At 41.7% G+C, this 25,219-nt stretch overlaps 1 protein-coding gene and 1 pseudogene across 1 annotated transcript in view; one reads left to right on the plus strand and one right to left on the minus strand.

Moving 5' to 3' along the window:
• The window catches only part of ITIH2 (inter-alpha-trypsin inhibitor heavy chain 2), a 35,577-nt gene extending 16,183 nt beyond the window's left edge, over positions 1 to 19,394 (minus strand). The window contains exons 1-12 of the mRNA XM_024578287.4: positions 19,118 to 19,394; positions 17,753 to 17,827; positions 16,033 to 16,065; positions 14,477 to 14,646; positions 11,809 to 11,913; positions 8,719 to 8,881; positions 6,817 to 6,924; positions 5,997 to 6,125; positions 4,458 to 4,574; positions 2,872 to 3,040; positions 2,142 to 2,267; positions 542 to 723 (exon numbers count right to left, since the gene is read on the minus strand). Of these exons, the coding sequence (XP_024434055.2) occupies positions 542 to 723; positions 2,142 to 2,267; positions 2,872 to 3,040; positions 4,458 to 4,574; positions 5,997 to 6,125; positions 6,817 to 6,924; positions 8,719 to 8,881; positions 11,809 to 11,913; positions 14,477 to 14,646; positions 16,033 to 16,065; positions 17,753 to 17,827; positions 19,118 to 19,201 (1,461 nt within the window). The 5' untranslated portion in view covers positions 19,202 to 19,394. The remainder of the gene's footprint in view (positions 1 to 541; positions 724 to 2,141; positions 2,268 to 2,871; positions 3,041 to 4,457; positions 4,575 to 5,996; positions 6,126 to 6,816; positions 6,925 to 8,718; positions 8,882 to 11,808; positions 11,914 to 14,476; positions 14,647 to 16,032; positions 16,066 to 17,752; positions 17,828 to 19,117) is intronic.
• Positions 19,395 to 22,149: 2,755 nt separating this feature from the next.
• LOC112321024 (interferon-inducible double-stranded RNA-dependent protein kinase activator A pseudogene) lies at positions 22,150 to 22,979 on the plus strand (annotated as a pseudogene).
• The last annotated feature ends 2,240 nt before the right edge of the window (positions 22,980 to 25,219 follow it).

A 25,219-nucleotide genomic window follows, 5' to 3' on the forward strand; every position in this document is an offset into this window, starting at 1 on the left:
CATATCCTTATCTGCCCCGAAGTTTAAATATGATGCCCACCATTGACATATGGTACCTGGTACTGACAGAGGGTGAGGTAAAGTCTATTCTTCTCCTATACTTTTTTCTTGTTTATTTAGTCAAAATAAATAAGGAATTCATATTCTTTATGTTCAAGGAAACTTACAGGCTACATCTTGATCTGTGTTGCATTATACAAAGTTAAAATGCAAGATCCAATGTATGTTAAAGGAAAAACATGGCCGTGCTGGTAAGGAGGGCCAACTGCCTGGCAGGACTGGAGAGCCACTGGCTCGGAAAGCTCCTTCGGGGACTGGGGAAGCGCCATCGCCTTACCGCTGCCCATCTCACTGCCGAGGCAGACGCGCCCACGCAAGGGGGTGTGCACAAGAAAGGAATGAACACTTTGTTCCTGCAACCAAATACAGCTGAAATAATGGCAATTTTCACCTAAATTTGGCCATCTACTTTAGGTATCAGATATTGCTGGTCGAATGATTTTTGGGTGAAGACAAAAAAAGAACAGAAAAAAAATGTTACCTTGAGCTGGAAAGAAGTGTCCTGGTTTCCATAAATCCTTTGAGCAATCCCACGGTTGTCATTAGACAGTCTCTTCAAAAAATCATAGTCAACATCAAATCCTATCCCCAAACTGAACAAGGAGATGTTGTCTTGTATGTTCTGCTTCACGTTTTTCTGAATTGTTGACAACTTTAGTTCACCTAAAATGGGTGGTGACAGAAAGGAAAGAAATGAGGAGGCAATATTATAGTCTTTGGAAAATCCATGGGGAGCAGTTTAGCAAAATTTGTCAAAATTAAAAACTCAGTCTTGGATCCAGTGACTCAATTAGGAATTTTTCTTACAGATGTACTCATACATGTTGAAATGAAGTATGGACAATAGTACACAGTAACATAATTGGAAACAGCTACATATTAGAAACAAATGTACAGCTATAGGGGAGACTGGTTAAATTGTGGTACATTGGATTTGAGAAAAACTATACAGTTATTAAAAAGAACAAAGCAACTCTATGTATTTACTTTGAATAACCTCAAAGACAGATCTTTAAAGGGGAAAACAATGTAGTAATTGGTATATGTAGAATATATTTATATATATGCATGCCTATGCAGACATGCATACTCTATATTTTATGCATAAAGTATGCATAGAATATCTCTGGAAAGATATACAAGAAATTGGTTACAAGTGACTGCCTCTGGGGACAGGAACTGGATAGTTGAAGGACAGGAGTAAGAAACGGATTTAATTTTTTTACTATATTTCCTTTCCTTCCTTATGATTGTATTCTAAAATTGGATTTTTCAAGTAATCTGATCCAAGGGAGAAAAACCCCACTGAATCTGCAACAAATCCGTAACAACGGCCATTCTAGTTTCCCCATTAACAAATCGCTGCTCTTTGTCTTTCTAAACCTTGGGTGCCATTGTCAAGCCCCTGTCACTGTCTGGCCCAGGTTAGATACAGTCCTCCTCCACATGACTGACAGCAGCTCAGCCTAGCACTCATTCTTCCTTATATTTGTCAGTGTAAGAGACAAATGAAACTAATAAAAATAATAGTACATGATAGAAGCAGGCAGATGTTGAGCTATTTTGTGGATAGGAAAAATGCTTCAGATACAGGCTGTATCAGAGACAGTAGTTTCTCTGGTTTTAGTGAGGAACTGGGCGGGGTGAGGGGAAGTATGGAGGACAATAACGATGCATTACTGAGGACTCCAGAGACACAACTGGAGATCTGGGACCAATGCCCATCACACACACTTCCCTTCCACTCACCACCTCACACACCTGAGGCTGAAGAAATAAATGCATTTCACTAGTATGTACTAGCAATCACGGTAGCATATGCTTATAGTTAAAATTAAAGTTTCCCCACATTGTAGAGGTGACACCCAGGCATTCAAGGGCATCACTGAAAAAATATCTGGGCACTGGTTTAAGCAGGGTGAATGTTTCAGGGTCGAAAGAAGTCTTTATTTTATGAAGCATGGGCTTAAAATGGTGTAGACACTCAGGTTAATGCCATTAGACTTCCCATTATAAACTAATCGTGTTCTCAAGAAACAATAGTAAAAATATTTGTAGTAGAAAATTGAAGTGCTACTTGCCTACTGTCGGATCGCCATCAGAAACCAAAATGATCAGAGAGACTGAGTTAGGGTCCAACATTCCCAAGTTATTGGCTTCATTCAAAATAAAGATGGCCCGCAGGAGTGCTTCGTTGATATTTGTGCCTGATAAGGAAATAATATAATGTGCTTGTTCTGTTACATGTTCTTTCTTTGCACAGAAACAATCACATCTTGGGTTCAGGCTCATCAGTCTGGTGATTACTTAAGAATAAGTTATTCAATACCCAAATCATTTGATTGCTCTCCAAGCGACATCAATCTTGCCCAGCTGGTCAAGATCTCCAGTGGAGTAAAATATTTTCTTTGTAGTAAACTACTGCCTTAGGGATGAGTTAGCCCTTTCAAAGCACAGTCTGTCACTTGGTTAAACACCAGGTTGAAGGTACCTTAACCAACCTTGCTGACAGACTTGGACACTGTTCTATGGACAGTTACATTTTATGCTATGCAAGTAATGAGAAGGCGAGTGTTATTTTACTGACGCTCTTTTCTGAGGAAGGTAGGAATAATTAAAAACTTGTATGGGATGGGTTGTGTATTGTACCTTTGCAATGAACTTAGTATTCATCATTTAATAATAAATATTTAAGACAGACCATTGCAAAAGGGACAAAGAGCACTGTGGTAGGAAATAATATTTCTTCAGTGAATCAAGGTGCAAACCCTATGGAAGTTTCTCACTAGGGTTTAGGCGAAACCTACTCACCTCCATTGGGCTGGATTTTCTCAATATACTTCTTGGCATCTTCAATCTGTGTTTTAGTAGCTGGGACCAAATCATTTCTCCAGGTTCGCACGTTGTGGTTGAAATCAACCACAGAGAATTGGTCATCAGTTCTCAGGTCATCCAATATGGTTTTCATTGCTTCCACTGTCTATTTCAAAAGACAAAGGAGAAGGGTCTCATTCAATAAATTCTGAGCCTAAGAAGAAAGGAGGAAGATGAAGAATTCATCCTAGTCATCCCTCAAGTACTGACTCAAGCTATAATTCTTACAGAAAACCTCTTAAATCTACCTCCATCAACACAGACCTACTTCCCGCTTATTCTGAACATGGATTGTCTGCATTTTGAGACTGAAAACTTTTCCTGCCTTACTTGGTTATGCACAACCACTTTGACTGGTCTTACTTTAAGTTAAGGATCAGAAACTTCAGGCTCCCCCTTGGGGTGCCTGCAAATCAAATGTATTTCCCAAGTCTATCTTCTCACCCTCTCTCTTAAACTACTACTTTCCGTTACCACCAATACCTCCCTGCAAATGGGATTCCTGATTCCTAATACACTCATCTTTTTCTTTTCTTTTTAAAACTTTTTCACACTATCACCATTGAAGATACTTTTTAATTTACTTATTATGTTTATTCTTTATTCTCTCTTCCCCTCCCTCCAAATGTAAGCTCTGTAAGCTATGTTTTTGGTTGATTCTGTTATTGATGAACTCAGTGCCTGACACAGAGTGGGTGCTTAATAAGTGTTTGTTAAATGAATGGGTAAAGCAAAGAGGCAATGAATACACTGTTGTACTAGGGCAATGGCTCTCAACTGAGGGCATTTGCCCACCAGGGGCATTTGGCAATGTCTGAAGGCATTTTTGACCGTCATAACTGAGGGGTGGCAATTACTGGGTAGAGTCCCTGGATGCTGCTAAATATCCTGCAATGTACAGAGTGGTCCCTACCAACAAAGAATGGTCAAATCCGAAGTGTCAATAATGCCACTGCTGGGAGACCTAGTGTTGGAGTATGAGCACAGTTGGCAGGGGCCACGTATTTCCCTTTTTTTGGATGCTAGAAGAGTAGTGTACACTTGGAAGGTCAGAAATGGTTGTTGAATAATAAGAAATTTCCTTGTTTGTTCTTTAGAGTGGAATCTATCACAATTGAATGCTAAATACGCCTACACTGAGCTCCACACAAGAAAACATGAGACAGGGTGGTCTCCCTCAAAGAATTGCAGTATAATCAGGGAAGATATACTTACATGCTTTCAAAATTATTTGTGAAAAATGGCAAGATATGAAAGCAAAACCTTATGTAGTAAAAACAAAATACTATTAAGCAGAAGCATGATCAGAATGAGAAGAGTTTACACTGAGATACAATTTTTCACAAAGGTGAGCTTTGAGTTAAATTTCGGTTACTTATAAGCCATCCAGTCTGTGGCACTTTGTCACAACAGCCCGAGCTAAGGCAAGCCCTGGGGGTAAGGTGCTTGGAATGATCGCTCCGTTGGGAGGGGATCAAAGAAGGTAGGGAGTCCCACACACCATGACAACAAGGGGTACTTACTTGCTTCATTTTTATTCCCCACATTGAGCCACTGACATCAATGACAAAAAGGATGTTTTTGGGAATCGGGTCCATGTTTTCAGGAGCAAAAAAGTGGACAAAATATCCATTAAATACCTAAAAAACAGAACATATTTGTGGACCAAACCATTACCAATGTTTGGAATGTAGGAAAATGGGGCTCTGGGGACTAACAGAGGAGAGGTGAGTCAAGGTGAGCAGGAGATACGACAGACGTAAAGAAGAGAACTGATGCAGCAGCTTGGCATCCATCAGGCTCTCCCTTCTTCCTTCCCTGTGAAGGTCCCAGCCCTCCCCGGGGTGTTTCACTTTTCTCTTGTCCTCTCCACTGTCCTCCACTCCACCCAGTCTTCACTGATAGCCTCTGCCCCAGGCACCCTGCTAGCCAGTGGTGAATCAGGTGAGCCCCTGTCCTTCTGAGCTCTCGGGCCAGTGGAGGATCCAGACAAGTAAAGAGGCAGTTTATAGCTCAGAGTGTTAAGTGCTACCATCAGGAATATACAGTCTCCAAGAATGCCCGGTGGAGTAACATCTGATTCAGAAAGGGGAGTCTTTCCCAAGGAAATGGCATCTACACTGGACTTGAGTATGAGTTTGGAGTTAGCCTGTCAGCATCTGGGCCAGGTTGGGCAGGGGTAGGGTTGGGGCAGAGAGTTTCAGACGGTGCAGTGATGCTGCAAGTGAAGAAGGCATGCCTGGGGCTCTGCAAGTTGTTCAGCACAATGGGGCCATAGAATTCAAGCATCCAGGGAATCAGGGTGGAGTGTCAGCAGGGCAATCATAAAGGACCTTTATGGGCACTCCAGAGAGTTCGGATTGTCCTTGAGGTGAAAGGGAGGCCATTCCAGCTGGATGCTTGGTCATCCTCTTTGTTGCCTGCTGCAGGCTGTAATGATTGGCTCCCCTCATTCTCTTTCTGCTGCTCTCTGGCTGCTTCTACAAACATGTTATAGGGCTCCCATGTAGGGTACAGCTGTGGACACTTCCTATCTCCCTGTTCCTGGAGAGAAGCACAGGCTTCTGGATACACCCTAAGGGCTCTATTTTAGCACAAGGGAAATCCAAACACACACTTAAGATATGACACAAAGAAAAGGACACTTTTCAGGAAATCTCACAATGAACATTGATCTGGAATTCACCCTTGGCTGCGATCTTTCTCTAGGCTTTGGTTGTGCCTCCCTTCCAGCCCCAAGACTGCTTTCTTTGATAATCTAGTTGCAAAGGGCCTTGAAAGGTCATGCAAAATTCCCATTTTGTTATTTTCTATTATTCTTCATGTAAGGCCTAGAATCACTTTTCCAGGACAAGGACATGAGACCCAATGACCCTTGGTTCAGTTTTCCTGATGTGAAGAGATATGTTTAGCAGTATGCAAATATAATTTCAATCCCTTCTTGGCAGCCTTGACACTTGCCTTGGCAGCTGGCAACTACCCAGAGGCCAGGCAGTTTGTTCAACAGGAGACACTTCTTTGGCCTCAGTGAGGTGGCTATCCTAGAGTCTGTTTTCACCCACCTCGAGTTTCCCAGCATTCTCCTCTCTGTTCACATCATACAATACCACCAGCTCTCCATCCACTGCAGTCTCAGAGCAGTTGGAGCATTTTCTTTGTTGTGCTACTGTGGGCTTGAAGGACACATGGGCCTGGAAAAAACAGAGTCGTCAGAGACCGGTCCCTGTCCCCATTCCTCTGCAGGTGAAGGGTTGACAGTTGCACCTTCTCATGTCTGCAGGAAAAGAGGTATGGCCCAATGGCCCAATGGCCATTCTGCACCCAGACAGCATCAGTGGTGCGGTTACTGATGGAAGGGACAGTGCCAAGGTATGTGAGGGGAGCATCTGCCAGACTGTGGGGCTGTTGGCCAAGTTTCAGGCCTTTCTGAAGAGATTCAGAGAATTCCTCTGTTCCCCACCTGGAAGAAATGGTTACCAGCTCTAGTTCTGAAGGGTGCTTGGAGAAATTCGACTCCTCCAGAGTTGGTTATTATTCGTGTTAAGGCAGTGAGAATTAAATTGAATATCTCTTGCTGTGATTAATGTAAATCCACCATATGTTATGTGAAAGCTGTCTTTTAGTTACAGGTCAGGCAGACGACTTGGGGGAAATGAAGCTCCAAAAGGGCAGTCACTAGTCAAAATGCAATGAAACAATTGGGAGTTTTGCTTTGTGTATCCTGTGGAAGACCCAAGACTTGGCTCAGGGACCACTACTCCTTCATATAGTTCCCTCAGCTCAGAATGGGAGACCTTTTCTATTCCCCAGGGAACAGGAGGAGAGCAGAACCCATGTCTGGAGGCCACTTAGGCTCTCTGCAATACGCAGTGATGTGACTACCTTCTGGTGTCCTTTAGATATGACTGGAACACCATCAAAATGGCCATCAGATGTGTCCGGAACATGAAGAAATTTCAATCCCTGAGGTTCAATAATCCACACGTCTACCTAGAGATGGCAAAGAAAATTACTCAAAACATCAAAATATCTTTCAAGTCTTTTTGTGCAAGAAGTACAATTGCTAAGCCCTCTGCTGGTTTACTCTTCTTTAAGTTTTCTCAAAGGTTACCCAGCATGGTTCCATGATCACTGCATGTTATTTAAATTCCCTGGGATGGGATGCATTTCCCCATGGAGGCTGAAGACCCTTTAGGCAAATCAGTACTCACCTTCTATTGCTTCATTTCTCTGGGATTAATTCATTCTATTCTATTCTATTCTATTCTATTCTATTCCATTCCATTCCATTCCATTCCATTCCATTCCATTCCATTCCATTCTTATTCTATTCTGTTCTATTCTATTCTATTCCATTCTATTCTATTCTATTCTATTCTATTCTATTCTATTCTATTCTATTCCATTCTTATTCTATTCTATTCTATTCTATTCTATTCTATTCTATTCTATTCTATTCTATTCCACTCCATTCCACTCCATTCTTATTCTATTCTGTTCTGTTCTATTCTATTCTATTCTATTCCATCCCATTCCATCCCATTCCATTTAAGAGCATTCATGTTGTTAGCACACACACACACAAAAGAGGAGAAAAGCCATTGTTAAATCATTCTGCATTTACTTTGTAGATCTGCCAGTAAAAGACCATTTTCCCCACATCCTGGGCCTTTTTATTCCTTTTCTGTCTTGTTTTGAACAGAGCTAATAGGAGGCAATCCCTCATATTGGAAATCCCTCTTATCCACCAAGGATCACCCCCTTGGTGATCCTTGGCAAAAGCATAGTCAGTCATAGCTGCCATTTCTCTATGTATAATTTAAGTGCTCTGCTGAGCAATTTACATATGTAAGCTCATTTAACTCTCACCAATATTATTATTACCTGTTATTGTTCTTATTTTTTATTTCTCATTTGACAGATGAAAAAACAGAGATTCGAAGTGACCAGCTAGTGAGTGGCCAAGCCATGCTTCAAACCCAGGGCCCGAGCTCTTAATGCTTCTTCGTTCACAGCTTCTTGACTTTCAAAGGCTTCGGTCAGCTCCAGCTTTTCAGTTGACATTGCTGTACTCATACTGTTTTTTAGCCTCATGACAAAACATGTGGTAATACCTTTTTCACATATGAAAATATGGACACTCAGGATAACTTGTCCCGTGTCAGAAGGCTGGTGTAGTGGGATGAATGACCCCGAAAGATATGTCTACAGGAATGTTACCTCATTTGGAAAAAGATCTTCACAAGTGTATTAAGAATCTTGAGATGAGATCATCCTGTACTATCCAGTGGGTCCTAAATCCAATGACAACTGTTTTTATAAGAGAAAAAGCAGAGGGGGAGGGGAGGTTGGGACACACAGAGGAGGTCAGGTGACCACAAAGGCAGAGAATGTGGCCGTGAGGCTAGAGGTCAAGCAGTGCCAGCAGCTGCCAGACGCCAGGAGCAGCACAGCATAGACTCTCCCCTGGAGCCTCTGGGAGCGTAGCCCTCCCAACAGCTTGATTATTTCAGACTTCTCCTGAACTGTGAGAACGTAAATTTCTGTTGTTGAAAGCCCCCAGTTTGTGGTCCGTTGTTACAGCAGCACTAGGAAACTGACATAGCTAATAAGAAGCTGAGCTGGCATTGAAATCGTAAGGAAGTGGCCTGGTGGACTCCAAACCTATAATGTTTTCAGCACACCTGTCTAGCAGAGTTGAGTGGCATCCAGCACCACAAAGAGTGGTGAACAGCGGAACCATAAGAGGGTGGCGTCACTGCACACCCTGCAATGCGAGCTTACCTCCAAGTGTTTGGCCAGACGTCCCGGCTGCAGATGAATCCTGTGTTCATAGGACCCCAGCTTTCTCCACTTCACTTCCTGGTAATGAAGTTCAAACTGCACCTTTGCTCCAGGGAGGACGTTCACTTCGGTTTTGAAGTTCTCCATATCCAGAACATTGCTCCTAAAGATGCAAGCCCCCGATGTAAGTTATCACATGCACGACCGTGGGTAAGACCCAGAATCTAGGCGGAGGGCAGCTGGGCCTTTTTGGGCGATCACACCTGCTAGCAATTGTGCATGCAAATGAGCACTAAAACCTCCATATAAATTTAATTCCATTAATCTTTTAGTCTCCTCTCCTACCTGATCTTTTTCTTCTAGAACTTCTTACAGATTTGAAGGACATTTGCAAAAAGCTACCAATTATTGATTCCTATTATGTACCAGAAACTTGACATATGTCATCATAGCTTGCAAAGTAGCTCTGCAAGATGGGTATCAGTGCCCTCATTTAGCCTGCTCGAGACCACACAGGTACTCAAGTGTAGCGCTGAGACTCCTACCAAAGTCTAGGTAACTCTGAAGGCAGCACGCATTTCCTCTGCTGCACTGTAGACTCATTCTAGGAACTCTTTATATGTCCGAAAGTCTCTAGAGAGAAGACATCTATTATGTCATCAAATTGAAAATGTATTTCCAGGATAAGGCCTTATTTAGTCATGTGTATATGAAGTCCAATACCATCACTGATCTTGAAATGTTTATAGTTTTAAAGAGAAATTATCAAATGAGGGTCATTTGAGCATCAGGATACAGAATGAATATTCTTTAAAATTAAATGACTAAATAGGCAGGGTGAGACTGTGATAATGAGCCCATTGGGGACTGGGCAAGCACTGCAGGGAAGTCACCCTGGGGGTATCAGGTGCCCGAGAAAAGAGATGAGTGTGGATGGTGCACACCTTAGAAGTGCAGCGGCGATGGGTGGTCTTCTTGACTGGGGAGTGGGCTAGAATGTGAGCTCTATGGTCTCTGTTGTATCTGCAGTACCTAGAAGAGCTTCTGTTACTAACAAATATTTGTAGAATGAATAAATGACTGATGAGTGGACATCGTGGTCAAAAGGATGGGTAAAGATGGCAAAATGATACCCTAAAGATAAAAGAACCTATTACCCCGGATCAACATTGGAGGTGTTTGTTCCCTCTGGTTGAACTTTTTCTCTCCTTCCTCCATCTGGATACATTTTTACAATCTATTTGGCTCAGTTACACATCAGGTCCTCTGTGATGACTTTTCTGGACTCCCAGACAGAATTGTACACTTGAGCTCCCATAGGGTTTTGTACCCTCTTTACATTAGTACTCACTCCATTATATGAGGGGAGAACCCCCCAAAACTAGAATTATCTTCTGGGGGGGGGTTCCTTGTAGGACAGGCTTCCCCTTCTGGGAGAGTGTTCTAGGAACCCATCTGTATCAGTGTACCAGCAGGCGTTGTTGTGAGAGGCTGTGTTTGGCTTCAGTGAACTTTTTATTTTTTAATTTTATTGCTGTTCAAGTACCGTTCTCTGCCTTTTCCCCCCATCCTAGCCTAACCCCCATCCCTCCCCACCTCCCTCCCATTTCCACCCCCCCATTATTGTCCAGTGAACTCTTTTTTTAAAAGACTCTTTCAATGTGTTTGCCCATTTCATGATGAGTGACTTATCAGTGCACCTGTCCACACCACAGAGTGTTCAGCAGTTTTTGACCCAAAATGGCATGACCCCCATGCCCCAGCCTCCCTATTCACTGGATCTTGCCCCAAGCAATTTTTATTTGTTTGTTTCCCCAGATGAAAAAAGTCCTCAGAGGGAAACATTCTGCTGATGTGGAAAAGGTGAAACAAAAAACAACAGAAGCACTAAAAGGCATCAAAATTGACCAGTTCAAAAACGGTTTTGAGCGGTGGAAAAAATATCTTGATACCTGTATTGCATCCAATGGAGAGTACTTTCAAGGTGACTGAAGTTTAAACATTGAAGAATAAATACACAATCTTTTATAAATAAATTCTGAGTTTTTGAGATCCCCCTCATATATTGTATGTAATGATGCATAATTACATATATTACCACGTATATGTATTATAGCCCCTCTACGTTATAGGTTCCTCAGCTGTCTCCCTCGCCAGCCAGCAGTGTGTGCTGCGGTGTTGCTGTCAGCTGGGTACGGAGCTCAGTGAATTTTCCCTGAATGAATGCAGGCATGGATGAAATGAAAAGAATTTCAAGTGAAGGTAAATTTGGGGATGTGGAAGAGGAAGAGGAGATGAAGAAAAAGAGGACGGCAGGATATGCGCAGTGTGAGAAGTGATTGGTTGAAAATTCCTTTGAAGTTTCTTGCTCCCAAGAGGCTTTCAGATGGCTTGGCACTCCCAGTGCTTTAAGATTACAAGGAGAACAAAATAAACATAATCTAAGCTAAGTAACTGATACGAGAAGGGCTTACCTGATATAAACAAGGCAGAATAAATCATTAAAACAAATTCCAAATCTTTCTTTCCGTGTGCAGCTGACCCTCAAACAACACAGGGCACAGAGCACAGTAGAAAATCTGCGTGTAACTTTTGACACTACAGTCGCCCATTCCTATTCCACGGCTTCACATCTGCAGATTCAACCAACTGTGTAAGAAATACAGCGTTTTTGATCTCGGATTAGGGATCTGTGGTTGGGAATGCAAAAGTACTGTTTTCACTGGAGGCTGGTTGAATCTGGGGATGTGAAGGGCCAGTTGTATCTATTGAAAAAAATCCACACTTCAGGGGACCCGTACAGTTCAAACTGCGTTGATCAGGGGTCAACTTTATGTGGTGAGTGTTGTCACCAGATCACCAACATTTCTGTAGTTGACTTTAGCAAATCCACATTAACTACAGAACTACAGGCCATGTAAGGATAGCTCAGTCGTTGCAGAGAGGCCTCAGGGAATAGAAACGGGACACCCAACTCTACCACCTGACCACAATGCTGTGTGCCTTTCCGGGCCTGTGTGCTCGTGAGGAAGGGACAGGGGGTGGGGGGACGGCAGTTGGGAGGGCGCAGGCCTGCTGTCCAGCACTTACCTCACCAATCCGGTGCTTTTGCCTTTTGCTCTTGCCTGTGAGTAGAGCGCTCGGGCCACAGTTTTCTCCTTAATAGAACTAGTGAATGTGGTGCCGTCTACACTCCTAGAAAATGACAGAAAGGTACCAGTTGGTCCGAATAGCAAGGCAAACAAAAATAGCAAACAAACAAAAAACAAGCAAACATGCCAACCAGATGGATTTACTGAGTGGGAGCACTGATGCTTTTGCACCTGGGGGAAAAGAGAAGAGAGACATTTGCCTATTTCAAACACAGGAGTCCCCTTATCTGAGTGTGATTTCAAGAGGACGTGTAGACTCCCATCCTACAGGCTTTCCCTCACTACTGCTGTTTGTGTTTAAAAAGTTTCCTCATTTTCAAATTGTACCCTTCAGATTAAGCATTATATTCTTTGGGTGTCTGTTTAAAAAAACTTACATTTTAAAAATTATGGTTGAGATTCAATATTATTTTATAATAGTTTCAGGGGTACAGTATAATTATTGAACATTTATATAATTTATGAAGTGATTTCCCTATAAGTCTAGTACCCACATGGCCCCATACATTGATATTACAATATCATTTCCTATGCTATACTTTACATCCCTGTGATTATTTTGTCACTGACCATTTGTACTTCTTAATTCTTTCACCTTTTCAAACAGCCCGCGAACCCCTCTTCACTCTGGCACCATCAGTTTGTTCTCTGCATCTGTGAGTCTGATTCAGTTTGTGTGTTCATTTATTTTGTTCTTTAGATTCCACATATAAGTGAAACCATATGGTATTTGTCTTACTCTGTCTGTCTTATTTCACTTATCATAATACTCTCTAGGTCCATCCATGTTGTCACAAAAGGTAAGGTTTCATTCTTTTTTACGGCCGAGTAATAGTGCATTGTATAGGGTCTGGCAGGATAAGGCCTGCTTGAGTGTGGTTGGTAGGGTAATAATACGGGTGTAATAACTTATAGTTTTAATTTGAAAATTTCATCTAAAATGTCATATGGTGTGCTTGAGTGTGATATTATTATGTTACAGAATTACATGCTTATGATTTTGTAATCACAGATTTTGTGATAAAAAGGGGCGTTATTTGTGCTGGACCCTGTATATATGTATCACATCTTTTTTTTATCCGCTCACCTATTGGTGGGCACTTAGGTTGCTTTGAATATCCCTTTCGAATCACAAATGTGCTTAGGAGAGGTAACAGGTAAGTCATATAATCTGGCTTACATTTGGTTTATAAAATCAATCTTCTATGAGTTAAGAATCTGCCACAGCTTGGGGACATTTTGCTCTCCTACAAGGGTAGCAGAAATTAAAGAAAGCTGGAGGAAGGTGTTGGGGAATGACCCCCTTGCAAAGTTTGTGTTTACCTTGCTAACATCTCCCCTGGGGGTCTCTGTCCTCTCTTTGCACCTCCATCTCTACTCATCTGAATTTTAGCTGGCTGTCATCTAATCCATGCCAAGAAATGATTCATCCGAGCAGCTGAATTACAGAATTTTACAAATGAAAGGATGCGTATAGCACTCAAATGGGCAGTATCTTTCCCCAAGAAGGAACTTCCAATTATGTGGCAATGTTTTAGGCTGTTCTGATGACTCAAAGTACTACTGGCATGATGGGAGCGCACCAAGAACGCCAGAAATTCTGCAGTGTGAGGGAGAGTTTTACTAAAAAGGTTCCCTTCCTAAATTTCAATAACATGCTTGCTGAGGCACACATTTAAGTTTGCCTCTTTAGATGAGAGAAATCAGAGCTAAGGAGACAAGTGTTTTGTTCAAGGCCATACAGCTGGTCAGAGACTGAGTTAGAACTGGACCTTAGTGGCCAGGTTAGCACCATTTCTATCAAATCATACTAAGGTTCTAAGACGAGAAAGTACTTAAGACAAAAGGAAGTCATTTCTGATGGTAGCATGTTTGGAAGCTTGATAAGGGGCAGAGGGAGTATTGTGGATACGGAGATCTGCACAGCCCCTGTTAAACTGTGGTTACACAAGCAGCTACCTTCGCTGGTCTCGTAAACTCAGCCCTGTGTTGAGGGAGACCAAAATAACTGTATGTGCACTGCGTAGAAAACGGAACAGGCTTCAGTTAAGTATAAGAAATCGTTCTAACAGACCTATCAACATTTAGTGGATTGCCACGGAACACAATGAGTTTATCATCAAGGAGGTAAGCAAGGCCAGCCTGGAGCGCACACTTGTCGGTGGTATAACAGAAGTCAATCACTAGACAGATGATTGGACTTAATCAGTGGTTCTCGTTTTTTTTTTTTCCCATGGAGAAACATATGACAGATGACACTAAACTGTTCTGCACACTCTCATCTATGGTTTTCTGGAAGCCAGGGCCACTCATATTTCTCTCCCTCCAAGAAAGTACATTAAAGTGCAAGTAAGTGGGAGGTTGTTACTATAGAGATAGCTTAAGTTTACTTTAAATTTATTAGAAAAGAAAAGCAAATCCTTTAAATATTATGATATTTTGAACAGAAACAAAGTATTAAGACCCACTTCACATGACCCTTGACCTCCTGTGGGTCCAAAGCCCTGAGAACGAGCTCCCCTGGAGCAATGGGCCAGTAGGGCCCATTCTACCGGTGATTCTGTGAGGCGAGCACACCCAGTTCCTGGTGATGGAGAAGCACTCACATGGAGAAGTTGGAAATGAAGGCCCCTTTGGGGATCTGCACGTCGAACACGACATTCTGAGGCTGTGGGGAGTTGTTCACCACTTTGCTCTGGATCACGGTGTTGGCTGTGCGGGAAGTGACAGTGGACTGGACCTTGTAGCTATAAAGAGTTATTTGATCACTGTCTTCCTGTAATTGGCGAGAAAGTGTAACTGTACTCAGAGAAAAATTACACAGAACTTCCCTATATATCTGATGTTAAAAGCAGTACATTTTATTGTGAATACGCCCAAGGCATTGTTAAGCACATGAGTATATCTCGGGTATTATGAAGCATTGTCCTAGCTTGAAACACTCCCCCAGGGAGAAGTCTGTCTTTATTTTGAGCTATCCTGAGATGCCTTTCAGCTCTATAAGTCTATTAAAAATGATTTTTAAAGTTAGAACATAAGTATAAAATGGTTGTGGGAAGCAGGATTGGATCAAGAAAGTCCAGGAAATAACTTCAAATGCAGGGTCATAGTAAGAAAGAGGATACAGGATTGAAATGCTGGAAGGGGACCTTGGCTGCATCTCCAGAGTGGGGTGCAGCCAGGAGTACAGTGGGGCGGAAGACACATGAGGTCCCCGTACTGCTATCTATCGTCTTTGATTTTATCCATTGACATTTAGTCTTCCCCCCGTCTTCTCATGCTTCCCCACATTAAAACAAAAAGCAACGACACTGATGGGTGTGAGCAACAAACAGAACATCAGTTGATGCAATTACTGGTCTGGCCTTCTGAATCTTCTTTGCCAGTCTTTCTCTACTCGTTTAAGGCAGCCCCAATGCAAAAAACCACAAGTATGATCAGAGGCAAGGGATTACAAACACATATTTGAGGTGCTGCCTGAGAATCCCAAGCTGCTTCAGGACTGTGGCAATTAGGTAGCCCTATCAGATTTTGCTTTTTTTCTTTAACGGGATTTGCTTATTTCAATACCAGGTGTCATCCCCCAAACTTTCTCGTTCATGATGAAACATTCCAACTCAATACACAGCTCCCCTCCAGCTAAGATAAAACCCAGGCTAAGTTATTTGTCCTTCTGACCCCTTACACCTGTGCTTCTCACCATTTCTGTCAGTTCAGAGCAGGAAGCCAACAGAAACCACTTCCTTTTGACGTTTTCTTGCCACAAGAAGCATAGCTTTGAAAATCTTAGGGAGTTGGGTCATTTCATATTTAAGAGTTTTTTTCCTCTAAACCTGTGAGATGTCATATTTTAAATCATAACTGTTAGGTTGGAATAAATATATATGCTTGGATGAAATCTATGTTGGCAAAACTTTAGAGAGTCAACAGAAAGGGCATTTTCAGCTCTCGGGGCCATCTCTCCTGGCTGCATGCTCACGGGTCTCTTTCATGCTGAGTTTGAGACACACTTCCAAACAGAGTTGGGCAAGGGGGCATTTCGAAAGGCAGGTAAATGCTCTCAGTGATGGAGACAAAGGAGACAATAGTACTGATTTCTAGGTAATAGGTAACAGAAAAATCGTTCAGACATCAATTTTTAACAAAATCCAAGCAAACTTACCATGGCTTCTCCAGTTTCTCCAGAAACACTTCTCTGTGAAAGGAAGGTAGATAGATAATCATTCTTCAAAAGTATGTTACTGATTACCTTGAGGGTAAAAACTGCTTTCTCTCCGTAAAAGCTTCTTTAATACTGAGCTATAATTCATTCATTGGATCCCATATATAAATATCAAACATTCTGATAATACTATTTCCCACTGATGTGTTTCTCTGAAAAAATCTCCCAGCCCCCTTTGGGTTGCATGCACATCGGTTTTTATATAATGCCAAAACAAATATTTTTAAATGAAAATATTCAACCAAATTCATGCCGAGTAGCATATATCACCTTTATCCTAGTTGTCTGATTGATTTTTTTATTCAGTTGGATGGTTGTTTGGGTGTTCCTTTCTACCACGGGGCTCTGGACACGCCATCCCACCTGTCTGCAATACTCCACTTTCCAGGTCACCTCTGTCGCCTACCTCGATATCACTAATTCCTAGTCTCCCTTCAGATCTTGGCTCAGGCAGAATTTTCTCAGTGAAGTTCTCTCTGACCCCCTATGTAAGATTCCTTCACTAAGCATTTTATAGCAGCATAGCGCTTCTGCAGTGCAAGACAGCTGGGACACGTGTCTGTCTCCTCCATCAGACTAAGCTGCACGAGAGCAGGGATCTTTATGTGTTTCCTCCTTGGTGGAGCTAAGCATGGCGACTGCCATGTGGAAAATTCTATAATTTAATGGCTCTGCCAGGGAATTATTCACAGGCAAGATTGTCTTGTAGGCATGGAAAGCTGAATGGCTTTAGAGTGATGGATAAACATTTAATGTCTGATGGATTTTAAAATAATAAGTCAGGCGTAGGCCTAGCTTGCCTGATTGGGAGTGAACTGAGGTTTTAAGGGGTATTACGTGACATACTGAGGTCAAGAGCTGCCTACTTTTAGATTTTTTGAGTGCAATTCTCAATGACTAAGTTTTTTCTCTTGTGGGTAGATGAAGATCCTGACATAAGGGTTTGCCTGTTGGGTTTTAATATTATTGGTCTACAAAAACCTGGACTTCTAAGGTCCTCCCAGTTGGGGGCATGGGAGAGGCAACCACACATTGATGTTTCTCCTCTCCCTCTTTCTGTCCTTCTCTTCCCCTCTGTCTAAAAATAAATAAACAAAAAAATCAAAAAATAAATTGAAAAACCCCCAGACTTCTAGAAAGTCAAAAATTCATACCCGCACAAAATAAGTCATTAGTCAGCTTAGGGTCGCTTCCACAAATACCTCTTTTCTCAGGATATAGGTTAGAGAAGCCAAACCCTTCCTGGCTTCCTGGAGAACTCACCCGCGTGAATGAGAGGATTTTGTCTACACTGCTGCTGGTGGCCTCCAGGGGCAGCCCCCGGTGGGGCCAGTTCTCCAAGTCACTCCCTTGTTCTCTACGCACCCAGGAGACCAAGAGACCAGAAGAAAGAGAACACGTGGCTGCAGTGGGAAAACCCTCCTGAGAGGGAATTCTTCCCTAGGCAGTAAATGATTTTCCCAGGCAGTAAAATCATCCCATAATCCTCAAATTTGAAGAAAACACATAACTATATATCCTTTAAGGGACTAAGATGACCGCTGTGGTGTGGGAGCTCATGGACAGCTCTGCGGAGGCCTCACTTGATTTCACCTTGACAATGCTTCCACCTGGGTGTAAACCGGTGGGCTCTTCTTTGCTAACTTAAGTCTTACTGTACCTGATGCCTCCGGTTCTCGGGCACAAATTGAAATTTGCCTGGGGCCAGTTCCACAAGATCTCCATATTCTGCAAACTTAAAAAAGAATTTAGGATGTTTATTTCTATTAATAAAAAAGATCAAAAGAGGCTGCTGGTGACAGGCATAAACCTATTCCTTATTTATTTTATCTTATTTCCTATACCCTGAGCAATCTCACATTTTTACACAATGATTTAATATGTTTATTTGCTAGTTATTAAGTGGAAGGAATTCATTTCTGAATTTTCTAGAAGATGATGGGACATAAGGTAGGGATAAAAATTACCCAGTGATCAGGTGGGTACCTGGGGAAAGTATTGGGCAGACGTTGGGAGTATCAACAGTGTCTGCCTGGATAAATGTGAACCGTTGTCCATGGGATTAATGATGTCTGTGTAAAAGGAATACCAGGAAGAAGTGACTGAAAAAGCGCAAAGGAATTGGGATGTCTTGGCTTCAATTCTGGTAGTTTCCAACACACTCTGGTGGTTTTTTAAGTGTTGGAAAATATGGTAGTTTCTAAGCAGACAGAAAGATTTCCCCCCCTGCATGTTACCCTGTTTTTTGGCATTTTTTGTAGTTAATCCACTCTGCAAGTATTACAAGCTGCTCCATGTCCTAGGATACTCCCATAATGCACATTTCTTTTTGGCATCAAAATAGCTCTTGTATGTATGACTTTCAAAATGGCTCAGTCCAAGAATTTCCTCATGTGGGATGGCCAAAGGACCAAAGTGGAAACCTTGAGCTCTCCAAATAATTCCTTCACTCTCTCAGCCCATGTGCCATCTTCCCCTTTAACAGGAATAATTAATGTGCCCTTATTACAGAAATCGTTGTCCACTTAGGTATGAAAAATGATAGTGCTTCGATAGTGACTTTTCTTATACTTTTAGTGTAACAGTGGTGATGACGTGTAGTCATCGCCATCATCATCATCCTCTTCCTCCTCCTCCTCCTCCTCCTCCTCATGGCTAATAATTATTAGATGCTTCCTAGTGTTTGTCCTAGGTAGGTAATTTACATATGTCATTTAATTCTCAAATACCTTTTGAGTTAGGTCATTTATTATTCCCATTTTTTAGATAAGAAGTAGGCAGCTGCACTCTATAAATGTGACATGATGGGGCCAGCACACTGCCTTTGACTTCATCTTGTGTGAAAACGTTAAAGCTTTAAAAGGTAAATACACAGTCCAGTTATTGTAACAGTGAACACTTCTACTTAGATGAGTTTATCATAAATTTCCTTCCCACCCAAAACACAGCCTTTGAATAGCAACAGCAAGTCAGTTCCTGAGCTTATATATAGGCCAACAGCAAGGAGGCTTCTGAAAGTACTTACTTCTGGAAGCTCATTGGTGGGGATTTCGAAGCCCTGTGCTTCAGAAAGAAAGAGCCAGATGAGAAAGCTCGTGAGCCACTCCATTTTGCCGAGGTCTCCAGTGCAGGGGCTGGGGAGAATTCCACTCCTTGCTGAACCAAAGTTCAAAGGAACAACAGAGGAATACAGTTCGTTTTTAAAAAGTAGAAAAACGAGGAAGAAAGCTCTCAAACTTTGCTCAAAAATGGGACAAATATTTGTTCTGGAGGTCAAACTTGAGCTGTGGGGGTGGATTGGACACCCAGAGGTTATTCAAACAGCAAAGCCGGAGGCAGTCCCTGGGCTGTGAGGACAAGTCAGGGTCGGAGGGACGTGCTGCTTCTGCTGCTGCTTTTTTTTCCTCCTTTGCTGATTTCTGTTCCTCTTAAAATCAGAGAGACCTAGAGATAAGTGCTGTACTATTTGAGGGACCAAAGGAGGAACTACACTGAAAAATAGAGTCAGAGAGAAAAAAGTCTGAGTGAAGTTTTTGGAAACAAAACCTTTTGATTTACATGAAAACAGGAGGAATTTAGCAAAAGTGGGAGATGAAACTGAAAGCTTTTCTGAGCAAAGCATTCCTTGTCAGTGTTTTCCCTCTCTTTGGTAACTGAGTACCTATTGCAAGTGAAGAACTGGGCTGGCAGCTGTGCCGGGTACACAGGCATGCTCTTCAGTGAGGACGCTTCATGAAACTTTGGTTACGAGAACAATGTGTGTTCCTGCTGCCCTGACCAGCCTTTGTTCAGGTCAGTGGCAAATCAATTCTCCCCAGTCCCAGAGTCAGGGGAAGCCCAACCTGGAAGCAGAGTGTATTATTCCTTCTCGTTCAGAGTCTAGATATAATAATAAAGCCAACTAGGATTCATTGAGCCCTTCCTGGTGCTTGGCACTTTTACTTTCATGATCTTTAATATTTTTTTTTTAATCTATAGAAGAGCCATGTGAGGAGTGTACTGTATTTACACTTACAATTGATGACAAAAAGGTTAAATAATTTATTCCACATCTCATAGTTGCTAAGTGGAGACAAGATTCAAGGTCAGCCTGACTCCAAAGCCTTTGCTCTTCATGACTACGCCCAAGGGAGGTAACCTGCCATCCATCACTGGGATCCACCGTCCCAGGTGTGAACTTGCCTGTGGTCCCCAACTTGGGTGAGAAGTCTACTTGGCAACCTCCTTTTTATAATTCTCACCTGAGGACATTTTTTTCATTGCTTTGAGAGAGAGAGAGGTGTGAGAGAGAAACATCAACTGGCCGTCTTCCAAACACACCCCAACTAGGAATGAAACCTGAAACCTAGGTATGTGCTTTAACCGGAATTGAACCCACAACCTTTCAGTATATGGGACAGGGTTCCAACCAGCCAGGCAGTCGAGCTCTTTTCTTGAGCTTCTACTATACCAGACATCTGCTTGCCCTGATATGGCACCTAGTCAGAGACCTACTGCTGGGAACCTCTACCCTCTAAGGCAATTTGCCCCCAAAACGGGAAGAGGAAGTCGGCCGTGGCCTCTGAAACAGGAGGCAGTAGGGTTGTTCCCATCAGATCTCTATCTGACCAGACTCAGCAGGTTCCCTTGCTCCCCAGAGAGTCACTGAGAGGATTACATAGAACACTAGTTAAATAAGTAGGTCAGTTGTCTGAGATAGTTTTCTGATTTGGTTTGAAGGGAAATAGTTTAAAGTTTATTTCAAAAACAGTTCCAGACAAAAAGAGAACATAAGAAACAACGCCAAAAAAGAGAAACTTATGTGTTAAAACATGTCGGATGGTATTTTAAAAACTATGATTTTATTTATTATATTCAAGTCAAGGATAATTTAAAATATAAAGTAAAAACTGATTAAATTTATCTGCAAGATTATAAAGGGTTACTGATTTTTTAAAAAGATCAAGCATATTTTATCTCTAAAAATTACACTTTATCTCCATGAGACAAAAACAGAATAAAAGTCGAGATTGCATTCATATCTGTTCTATTTACAGTCTTCAAATACTCAAAACCAGGGATTACAAAGCTGGCATCAGGTTAAATGTGTGTCACAACAAATAATAAAAAAGTCAGAAGACATCAATAAATCTAAGCTTAGAAATCAACTATTTGGGGAAAGGAGATGAAAATAAAATAAAATTTTAAATTAGAAGAAAGTGATAGATCTGCCCAATTCTATAGAAACAGAATAATAAATTAAATATAATGAGCTAAAAATAAAATGAAGTATATAATGATTAACATGAAAATACATACTTATTAAATCCTCACCCAAATATAGGCTTATTGATTTGAGAGGGAGAGGAATTGTGAGAGAGAGAGAGAGAGAGAGAGAGAAACTTCGATCTGTTACCTTCTGTTTGTGTCCCTATTGGGGATCTAACCTGCAACCCAGGTATGTGCCCTTCCCTGGAATCGAACTTGCAACCTTTTGGTGTAGGGGACGATGCTCCAAATAACTGAGCGACCTGGCCAAGGAAAGATATTTCTATAATAAATGTAGATATTACTAATAGAGATATTGACCCATATGTCAAATTTATAAGAAGTCTTATATGAAATGTAAAATATTTTAAATGGCCCATAATATGGAGGTAAACAGACCAAAAACAGAGAAATAAAAATTACATAAAGAAGACTTGAGTCTGTCCAGTGTTTTGATCTTCATTGGATATATAATATCTGTACAACATAAAGTGATAATGTGGTTCTTAATTTAATGAGGAAGGCTTTGTTCTTACCTCCCAAATCTGAAAAGTACACATACACACAACATTTAGGACCAATGTATCTGTTAAACATAATAAATATGCGGCAAGAGGGGCGCCGGAGGGGAACAGAGGGATGGGGGCGGCGGCGGAGGAGGAGAGCTGGGGAGGCCGCGGCGGCACTGGCTCTGGAGCTGCCCTCGGGCCGCGGACCCGGAGCGAGCACGTGGGGCCGCGCCCCTCTGCCTCCTGCTGCCTCCCCTCCCGGACGCGGCGCCAGGACAGCGGGAACTTCAGTTTGGGGAAGATGATTACAGCTAAAGCAGGGACAACGCCGGTTCAGGTAGTACACGAATACGGCGTGAAGACCAAGAACATCCCCGTCTACGAATGTGAAAGATCCGATATGCAAAGACACGTGCCCACTTTCACCTTGTGAGTGACAGAACCTGCGCAGGTGAAGAAGGTACGAGGAAGAAGCTGGCGAAACATGGAGCCGCAGAGCTTGCCATACGCATTTTGAAAGCCGATGAAAGTATTTGCTTCGCAGTTCTGGCCCCTTGACGTCTGACCCTTCCCTGCAGCCAGAGCACCAGCTCAGTCCTGTCGGCTGATTGCAGGGGTCAGCTGCGCAGCAGGCGGGAGACTTCCTGAGCACGCTCTGTGCCCGGAGGGAAGATCCGTGCATAAGAGAGAAAATACCACAACCTGCAGGCTACAGTGCTGTATAACAACTGGAAACAAGCCGAGAGAAATGTCGCTGAGAATTTTCTCGCCAAATTCAGTAATATTTCTCCAGAGAACCATGTCTTTAACAGATGTGGTAGGACGTTCTTTAGGATGTGCTTGAGGAATTCTCCTGGTGAAAAGATCAACCAACTGCAAAGAAGCCTCCTCAGTCTTCCAAATCAGATTCCATCCCCACTGCTCAGGGGAGTCGCCAAGTAACCAGGTTTTAATGTGACATATTTGGATACAGAAGAACTGAGTGCCCACGGGCAGTACCAGTGTCTCGCCGAACTGTCCACCCGTCCCGCCTCGCTCGGCCACGGCTCTGGGATGTCCTGTGGCAGTGGACACAGTCATGCTGCTCACAATGCTTTGCAGCATTTAAAGATAATAGCAGAAAGAAAGTAAACTTGGAGCAACTTAGAAAACCCTTCAGCAGCAAAACCAAACAAACAAAAAACCCAAAACAAAAAAAAACAAAAAACTGTCCTTTTTTACCCCTCCGCAAGTAAAACGTTTCAGTTTGTGTGTTGTTTTTAAATCTCTTTCACAGATTTCATCAACCCTATAGATTTAATTATCTCCTCGTTGTTATTAAACTCTTTTTAGCTTTGTATTGGCATTCTGTATTTATAAACTTTGTACCAGAGGCAGAGTGTAGCACCCATTTGACGACGTCATGTACACAGAAGGAAGAAACGGAATGTGTATTGATGAGGAGGAGGACGATGAACTAAAACTGCTCACAGTCTTTCTTACGGGTGCTTAACTTGTTGGTGCAAGCTTTGGAACGGGGATTCGGAGCGAGCCCGTCGGAATTCAAGTGCTGAGGAACGCACTAGCAGGCGTTTATTGGACGTGATTGTTAGATGTCAGGGAACATTGACTGGTCTGCTGCGTATCTGAACCCATGGAATAAAGACCTGTTGTTATAGTGGGTTCTACTCATTTTATTAAAGTGTTCCTGACTTGAAAAATTTAAAAAATAAATAAATATGCTCCTGGACAACATTTTTATACCATGAAAGAATAATTCACTATAACTGAGAATGAATAGCCTAAGAAATTGAGGCTCATATTACACAGGAAAACTTGTCAAAATAAGACTTAGGTAAAAAAAAAATTATTTCACCATCTTAATAGCTATTTAGAAGCCATTCAATAAATTTCAAATTTTGTTTCAGATTAAAGTACTAAAAATAGTACTTTTAGGAGGCAATTTTTTAATATGACAGGAAGTATGTGTATGTGAGAACTATTAAAAAAAGTCACTTTTTTCTTAAAAAGAGAAACCAAAAGATTAGTTGTGTAAAGAATGTGATTTTTCACTGAGAATATTTAGAGAAACTAACAAAAAATTACTAGGTGTAGTATATTTATTTAGCCAAACAGCAAGATATAAGGTGCAAAAATCAGTTACATTTCTCTTAACTAGCGATTACACAGAAAATAGCATGAAAGAAGTACCTTTTTAACCAATTGTATTAAAAGCACATAGGAAATTAAGTTAGGGATATATAAGAAGAAATACCTTTAACTCTGGTAAAATAAAAGAAGACATGAGAAAATGGAGCATTCTACTGTTAGAAATATTACTAGTTCATACTAATAACTGAATTAGCTAATAAGTGATTCATTAGTTAAATTAATATATACATTTTATAAAATATTGATGTTAGTATCTCCACAGAGAATTTATAGAACCTAAAAACTCTAGAGAATGAAAAGACAATAAAAGTCAAGAAGCAATGATTTTTAAACAATAAGAATTATGCCTCGTTCTTTTCTTTAGATTCGAAAATATATTTCAAAACACAGATAAAAAATATGGCTTGAGGGTTAAATACAGACACTAATCAATGCAATAAACAGCAAGTCCAGAAATGTTTCATATAGATTATATTATAAATCTAAAGCAACAAAATAATGGGGAATGAATTCAGTCCTAAATCAATGGTAGTGAAACAGTTAGGTAGTGGTATGAGGGAACTAACCTTAATCCAACCCTTCCCTCCCTTGTCTAGAACGGGCCAGGTGAGCTCTTAGCCCTGTAGTTACCTCTGCCCAACCTTCATGGAAAAATCCTCTTAGAGCTTTGCATTCTTTGCTGAGATAATGCCTCTGAGCAATTGAGACCCTATGGCATGTTTTTAAAAAATATTTATGATTCCCAGCATTATGGCCCCTTTATCTCTTGATTGTAATGTGGTATTTGGAATGGCCTCAGAGCAACCAAACTGAGGCAGCCCGGGTCAGTCTTCTCTTTTCATGCTGATAGCCTATCTCCAAATTCCACGGTCTTGGACAAAATACCATGTTTGATCTCTTGATGTTCAGAAGCTCCATGGGTCCCTATCAGGGCTGATGTGTACTCAGGTCACTGGGTGCTGAACCTGGGGCTCTCTCCCACCCAGCTTCAGGCCTGGGAAGCTGTAATCTGGTGAACTGGAAGTATCCACTGTTACTTAAGCTCTCCTGTTTATAGGATGGAAATCCCTGCCACCAAGAATATTCACTTTCTTTCTTAAAATAATTTTTATTTTCAATTACAGTTGACATACATTATTATATTAGTTTCAGGGCTACACCCCAGTGATTAGACAGACATTAAATAACCTAATAAGTGATCATCACACACCCTTCTGACA

This window comes from Desmodus rotundus, chromosome 4 (genome assembly GCF_022682495.2).
Source record: "Desmodus rotundus isolate HL8 chromosome 4, HLdesRot8A.1, whole genome shotgun sequence".
In the NCBI taxonomy this organism is placed as follows: Eukaryota; Metazoa; Chordata; class Mammalia; order Chiroptera; family Phyllostomidae; genus Desmodus; species Desmodus rotundus.